The sequence below is a fragment of the Ziziphus jujuba genome, chromosome 9 (genome assembly GCF_031755915.1).
Source record: "Ziziphus jujuba cultivar Dongzao chromosome 9, ASM3175591v1".
NCBI classification, from domain to species: domain Eukaryota; kingdom Viridiplantae; phylum Streptophyta; class Magnoliopsida; order Rosales; family Rhamnaceae; genus Ziziphus; species Ziziphus jujuba.
This window is the reverse complement of record NC_083387.1, coordinates 22,322,501-22,330,375: the sequence shown is the minus strand read 5'-3', so window position 1 is coordinate 22,330,375 and position 7,875 is coordinate 22,322,501. Positions and strand designations below refer to the sequence as shown.

The 7,875-nt window shown below is 35.6% G+C and overlaps 1 protein-coding gene across 1 annotated transcript; it reads right to left on the bottom strand.

Moving 5' to 3' along the window:
- Positions 1 to 482: 482 nt before the first annotated feature.
- Positions 483 to 7,440, bottom strand: LOC107427377 (translation initiation factor IF3-1, mitochondrial). The gene is made up of 8 exons (XM_016037755.4): positions 7,157 to 7,440; positions 6,716 to 6,803; positions 5,794 to 5,861; positions 4,583 to 4,681; positions 3,616 to 3,672; positions 2,232 to 2,300; positions 1,818 to 1,877; positions 483 to 1,716 (listed from the first exon to the last, which is right to left on the bottom strand). Exons 1-8 carry the CDS (start codon positions 7,355 to 7,357, stop codon positions 667 to 669), a joined length of 1,692 nt encoding a protein of 563 aa, XP_015893241.3. The 5' UTR covers positions 7,358 to 7,440; the 3' UTR covers positions 483 to 666.
- Between the last annotated feature and the right edge of the window lie 435 nt (positions 7,441 to 7,875).

The following is a 7,875-nucleotide window of genomic DNA, read 5'->3' as shown; positions in this document are numbered from 1 at the left end:
AGTAAGTACCACACTACCCACGAGGGGCTTGTAAGCTCCGCATGGTCCACTTTTGCTTATTCTAAAGAATGGGACCGTGACATGGTGCATGCACATCACAAAAGTAAATTGCAAAAACATGGAAACTAGAACATTGAAGGGGAAAAATTAAAAAAAAAAAAAAAAAAAAGGTTGGTTTATATGGTATCAATACTAATAATATAAAAATAAGGTAAATTTTGTTTCTCACAAATTTCCAGTTGTGTGAAAATCAGAAATATCATTTGGAATCCCATCGGAATGATGCTTGAGAGAGGGCAACAACATATGGAGAAGTTAACAAATAAAGTGCAAAACAATATATATACTTCCACATGTTGAAACCCAACCAAAAAAAAAGAAAAAACAGCAATAACGCATTAGTAATCACCATAATGTTGGTCCAGACATTGGACTCTATTATCAATGCAAGGATTGTCTACAAAGAATTTAAAGCAGAAATATCAAAATTTTCAGCAGCCTGTTAAATATTATAAGGGCGTGCTAACTAATAATACATATTTGAAGGGAAATCAATATCTTGTTCTTCTCAAATAATGGGTAAGCACCGTGACTAATAAAAATATCATTTAGCAATCAGACACCTTGAAAATAAATAATCATTACAATGTGTACTGTATTTGCAGCCTAGTTTTCCTTAGATAAACTGTTCCTGGCCAAATTAGAGCTCTCTCTGCCAAAGATCCCCCATCCCCCTTGTCCACCTTTATCAATCTCTGGCTGGCTTCCACCAGATTTTGAACCGGGTGGGTTCTGGTTTGCTGTGAACCCTTTCATTGCAGGATTTCTCGCAGAATAAGGGTTTTCTTCTCTATTCCGGTTAACTTCTCCTGCTACACTCTGTTTCCCTGGAGAATTTGCACTTTGAGCACTAAAAATTCCATAACCAGGCCTTGGAGTACTGGGAGCACCAGGACCAGATGATTCTTGCTTGGCAGTATCATCAAGAGGAAGCTTCGAGTTTTTAAATAGAGGAGCCTTGACCTCGGCTTTCCCACTCTCCCTCGTTGGTGGCGAGAAGTTCATATCTGTTGGTGGTTGCCTTCCATAATTTGAAAATCTGGGTTGGAACCTGACTGGGTCTCTTGTACCCATGCCCTTATCATCCATTACTTTAGATGTTGAAAATCGATTTACTGTGTTGTTCTTTTTGTATCTATTTTCAGTCATATTGGGATCTGATTGCGAAGCGATTGGGTGTGCTTTTGTAGAATCAAAAACTTGTTTGGGATGCCATACCGAACCATCACTATCAGAACGAATGGAGGCCCCATGTAGCGAATCAGCCATTGGTTCAATTGTAGGATTGGAGGCAACTCTCTTTGCATCTTCACTGAAGTTGAATACTTTACCAAAATCATCACTAGACTCTGATACTGACCAGGGGGTCCTCTTGCCCCTAAGATTTTCATTTTGCATCGCTTTTGAGGATATAGCTTGGTCAGCTTCACCAGAATGGATGTCCTCCACTTCCAGATCTTCAATAGGACCACCAGAATCAACAACTGGTTTTGAGTTTGACGTGACCTTCTCAACTTTAGGGCTCGTATCTCCTGCAGCCTGATATTTTTTTCCACCGCCCTTCTTTGATAAGCCAAATTTTACATGCCTGACTATCACATATGCACCATCTTTCCCCAAATGTGGTCCACTTTCAACAACAGCTATATCTTCAATCTGCAAATGGTTTCTAATAACAAATGAGAAAAAAGAAAGAATGAAGTAAAGCAGAGACAGACAGAACTATGAGGAGACTTGGAAAGTCTGATAATACATACCAAAGCAGAGAGACGGGTTAAAGTTCCTTCCAAGGCATCTGCAGTCCCCCTGGCAGTACACTGTTTAAAACCATAAGAGACATTGGTTAGTCATGGTTAGTTCCTGAAACCTTAATAGAAGGACTTCCCAGAGGATAGCTACAGGCCCACATAATAGCCATCTCTATGTCAGTAATAATTTCTTTTTCTGAAAAAAAAAAAAAAAAAAAACACCGTCCATGTGCCCCACAAGCCTAACTGGGGAAAGTGTCAATTTGTAGAAGTTGAAATATTGCATAGAGATAGCAGATAAATCCTTATCAAATACATCATTATATTTTTCATGCAACATGGGCACCCATCTCTAAAACAATCACATAAAGATAAAATCAAGTTTTTTTTTTTTTTTTAGTTTTAAAGATGGGATGGAAGTACCTTCACTCGGTAACCTTGCTCCATTAATCTCTTTACCATATCCGCTTTCATCTGCAGGTCTTTTTGTTCCTGAAAACAGATGCAGGTCCTTTTCTTTTATATGTTTGCAAATGCCATATCAACGAATAAATGTCAAATGATGATTCGGCATATGCTGTCAGGACCCATCCACACTAAAAAGTCAATCATGGGACCCACTTGGTCAATCCCGATCAACCTTAATCAAACTTCATTAAAAATTCAAACCGGGACATTTTCACGGGTCGGGGTGTTACAACCTACCCCATTATAAAAAATTTCGTCCTTGAAATTTAATAGACCTAGATCAGGAGCAGAGTTAACAGAGACTTGCACACTACTCAAGACTATTTGCTTATGTTATCCCCTGACTGACCATAACTATACGATGATAATGAACTACTCGGGATACACCATCACACTATATCCCAAAAACTCCCAGGGATAACAGAATCTAGAGCTCTGATACCACTCTGTCAGGATCCATTCACACTAAAAAGTCAACCATGGGACCCACTTGGTCAATCCCAGTCAACCTTGGTCAAGCTTCATTAAAAATTCAAACTGGGGCATTTTCTCGGATCGGGGTGTTACATATGCACTCATCGTAGGGGGAAAATAATAACATGAGTAGACCCAGAATTTACTCAAAAAGATGATTGTCAACCAAAATATTTAGGTTTCTGATAGCTATATAATATAGACAACAAATGACAACAGTCATCTTTTCCTTCAATTGTAATCAAACCACACAGCTTAAACAAAAACAAACATATTTCTTCCAAGTTTAAACAAAGCACAACTTAAAAATGTTTGACCTTCATATATTGCCAAATAAAATCAAGGTTCCAAATTTGTGGCTTATGTTTAGATAGGAAAGATATATTAAAATGAAAAAAGTTAAGAAGCTTGAATTTAAGTGCATAAATCACAAAGTTCCTTAAACATGGAACTCAATTAAGCACTTGAGAGGGAGCAAAATCTGGGGAAGGTGAATAAAGGGAAAATTCACCATGACTGGTCAAAATGAAATTTTGAAATTTCTAAAAAATTCAGAACAATGGAATGATTCAGAGCACTAAGCCACTAATTACTTTACATGGCAACTTTACGACACAGTTAAACATACAAAAAGAAGACATAATAAATTCTTGCTCTAAACACATTTGACCATAGATGCATTTATCGATGTTCAAGTCCTTAACCAGTTTCTACTTGCACCATCCTTACACTTGCTTCCGGTTTAAAATTTTTTATTTTTTTGAAGCATGTTTCTACCTATTTATCAATTAACAACATGCCTTCAAGATGCATCAGCATATGGTGCAAAAAAACTAACAAGAAGGAATTTAAAGAAAGAACTCACAATTTTTCCAGAAAACCTGATTTCTTTAGTAGTTCCTGTTCGCAAAGTCCCCTCAGACTGCATAGAAGACAAAATCCGACCTCAATATCATCAGCACAGCCAATCAACATAAACAAAAACCTAGTAGCTAAGACTAATTCAAACACAAATTAACAACTATAGACCCTAATTTAGTTTACTCGATTTACCACGTAAGTTTGCCAAAACAGAAAGAACTTTTGGTTTTAAAACTGCAACAATCTACTGAAAAGAAAATAATTAGAAGTACTATAACAACCAGGCAAAACTTGCCATGCTATAATGAGACATCCAGTTTAGCAATTCACTTTGTATATTATTGATAAATATGATACTGTTAACCATTTTCCTGATCCAGTCATAAATAAGCACAAACAAGAGGAAAGTAAAAGGGCAAAGCAGAAAGCACTTCCACATTTCATGTTGGTTAACAGAATTTCAATCCAAATCTATTTCCAGTAACATATTTACAATGATTCCATAATCTTGAAATTTCTTTCCTATTAATTCATTAACTAAAAACTTGAATTACCAAGGTGAGCCTAGAGGACAATGTTAAGGTTTCATAACTGTTAGTTGATGTCCCTAGGCAACCACTCAAAGCACAAAATCAATTTGGTAGTACATTATGAAAGATTTAAAGGAATCTTACACAAGTGGGCATGGGGGAGAGGAGGGAGAATCATGACTACATCTTGACTCCTAGAAGCTAATCTAAAGCATTATATCCATTATCTTTCTCATGCTATAACAGCTTTAATTTGATGATATAATTGATTTTTGTTATGAAAAAAAGAGCAATAGAATGCATTTTCAATTAAATCTTAGTAATGCTCTTTAGTTTTACCACCTAACAAGATTTGTCAAAGTCTTTCCTTTCGCATAAGCAAATTGATTTCTTTATTGCAACAAGATTACACAAGGTAAGAAAACCCATAACAAATAGTACCTTGACTTTTGCACGATCCTTTTCCCTCAATTTTTTCTGATACTTCTCTTTATGGAAGTCCATTATTTTACAGACAGGTGGATTGGTTTTCCCTTGAACCTGTAAAATATAAGTGAACAATGTTAATTGATATGCATTTTACATTAACAAATGATTTACAATAATCAATAGTTATCTGTTTGATAAGAAACTGAAGTTTTTGATAATGTGCTTCAGACATAATAACAATACCCATACCTAGGATGTAGCTAATTAATAGTTAAATAATCTGCATGTACTAACGTGTTTGAAAGCAAGCATGCAACATTCTCCGTGGTCACACACAAACTTGCATGTAGTCCTATTCAAGTCATAGAAGACATAATACCACATTCAAAAAGGACTAATTGATTCCTACAAATTAAAGAAAGGTTGATCTTATAGTTTGTTTGATACTTTCTTTTCAGTAGGTGCATGCCACTTATGCTGGACTAGAACAGTATATTTTTGCCCAACATGAGACAATTGGGTTGGGCGGCATTATGCAATATACAAATAGAAGGTAATCTTGAATGTCTAGGATTTAGTGGCAGATCAAAACAGGGCCCCCTAAGTTAAAGATATCTTCCACTGGGCCTTGTTGCACATAATTAAAGGTGTATGCTGAGGTTGGGGAAGGCTGGGATAAATAGTAGACCCAAAATCTTATATATGCAATATACAAATAGAAGGTAGTCTTCCATGGCTAGGATTTAGTGGATGATCAAAACAAGGCCCCCTAAGTTAAAGATATATTCCGTTGGGCATTGTTGCACATAATTAAAGGTGTATACTGGGGTTGGGGAAGGTTGGGAGAAATGGTAGACCCAAGTTTCTTATCAAGCAAAACAAAACCTCAAGATGTTCAGAGCTTGGTATGAAGAAATGGCCACGTGAAAAATTTTATTTAAAAAAAGAAAAAATTGTGAAGTAGAGTACATCTATGTGTGTATCAGTAACTTTGATCTTTCAGGACTAGCAGTTAGCTAAATATTTTTTTTCCTTAGCTAAATATTTCTTTTCCTTTCTTTTTAGACTTTGTAGCTTCGTTCATTTTCTGCCTGCTTTCATGCACTCATGCAGCTTGTGTATACCGATATTTTTTTGCATCACTATATTAATAATGAACTTGGGGAACGGGTTCTGTTAAATTACAGAACAAGTAACATTACCACAAAAATTAAAATATATACCTCGACTAAATCAAGCTTGAGTTTCCTTGCACGATCCAGAGCCTCACAGCTCGAGACAATTGCATGCTCTGCTTGCAGAAGTAGATTAGAATTAGTGAAGCATACAATTCACTACAGCCATATAGATTAGCAGAGTGCACCAAAAATTGAAACTCCACCCTTTTCATTAGCAGCAAGCATAATTGCAACTTATTCACAATTTCATTGGAACAAACCATTTTATAGCAGCTTCTCAAGAGTTATTTGGACATGAATAAAAAAGCTATTTCTCAATTTTAGAAGCAACAATTCTTAACAGCTTCATTAGTTTTATTACAAAAAAAAAAAAAATAATAATAATAATAATAATAATATAAAAAAAAAAAAAACCCTAGAACGTAGTTTTTTAGTTCATTTGAGAAGTGATTATTCTTTGTTGTTCTCTTTTACATTAAGCATTTCATACTAGCAAAGTTTACATTCCAAAATGTTCAAACCCCTTATGCTTTCCTAATCTATGTTACACAGACTATTTACTACATCTTGCCATATTTGCATCTGCCACTTGGCCACTGATATGTATACACCACCTAGACATTTCAAATACATTGAAAAACTTAAGGGGAAAAAGAAACCAACACTAGACATGCACTCAACACTCACACCCAATACCGAAGTCTGTGCAGATCAATAATTCAATCATGAGACTGTTGGTCTACTTGGAATCTATAGTATAAGAGTTCCTATTCTTCATTTTTTTAACCAACGGTGCCTCATCCTCATTTTCTTTTCATATCAATTGCAAGGGCTTGTAACATACCTTTTTACGATAAGAATATCACCAACACCAGAATAAAAATGTATATATAATATGGATATGCGTAAGGTGGAAATTTAAATATGCATTTGATGCATAATGGTCTATCAACAACTAATGATTTACCGTTTTCCATCACAAGCCGAACAAACTCAGCCTTAATTTGCTCGTTTATTCGCGGTCCACTCTGATCCTTCTCCTCCTTTTGCTTAACCTGAAACAGCATACCACACAGCACCACTTAAGACTAACTCAAAAGTCATACCATATTAAAAAACCATAAACTTCAAGCATTCTACCAGAGTTACAGACTACCCAGCAACCAAAAAAATGAGATAACATACAAATTAACCGATGGCTACTTAATTTCAATCATGCCCCAGTAATTGAAAATTCAATTACTCAATAAGAGCATCACCAAAGTGTAGGTGGGGAAGCAAAATATGCAAATACCACTGACAAAAATACAAAAAATACAAAAAAAAAAAAAAAAAAAGCACCAAAATCTAAACTTTACCAAAGATTACCAACTACCCAATAAGCAACTAGCTATTCCCAAATCAATACCTGAACAGGAGCAGCAAAAAACCTCACTTTGTTGAAAAAATCAGTGGGTTTATTGAGAAAGGACAAATACGGGTTCTCTGGAGAAACACATGGTTTCGTATTTGAAACAGTAGAATTGAGCAAAGATCCATAAGGGACACTCTTAAAATGGCGGTACAAGTGCTTAAACTTGGATTGGCCGACCCTACACCACAAAGCCATTGCCTTTTCTCACCGGCAGATATGGAATTGTGGCATAGGGAATTGAATAAGAAGAGCACACACAATGAGTGAGACAGAGTCAGGCAGAGAGAAGACGAACATGTCGGAAAGGAAAACCTATTGCGGGCCTTTTCTCTAATTAGCCCATAAGACTGAGATTGGGCTGTATCAATTAGTAAATGGGCCTACCTTCAAAAAGCTTCTTTTTTATTTTTTTTTAAATCTCTTTTTTATTTGAATTTTCAAACCCATTTTTTTTTTTTTTTATAATTGGAAAAAATATAATAATACACGTGTGGGACTATCTTAAAACCAAAGTAGGCCTATAACCTAGGCCTAAAACAATAAATGCTAAGCCTATATTTGACCAGGACTGCCAAATGCCAACAGCTGTGGAAATTTGGTGGTCGATCCTCCAATAGTAATAGAAATACAAAAATTCAATCTTCCAGAACCTAACCATAAAACTTTACCCTAAAATTGTCTACTGCAAATGACAAGGTCAAATATAGGCTTAG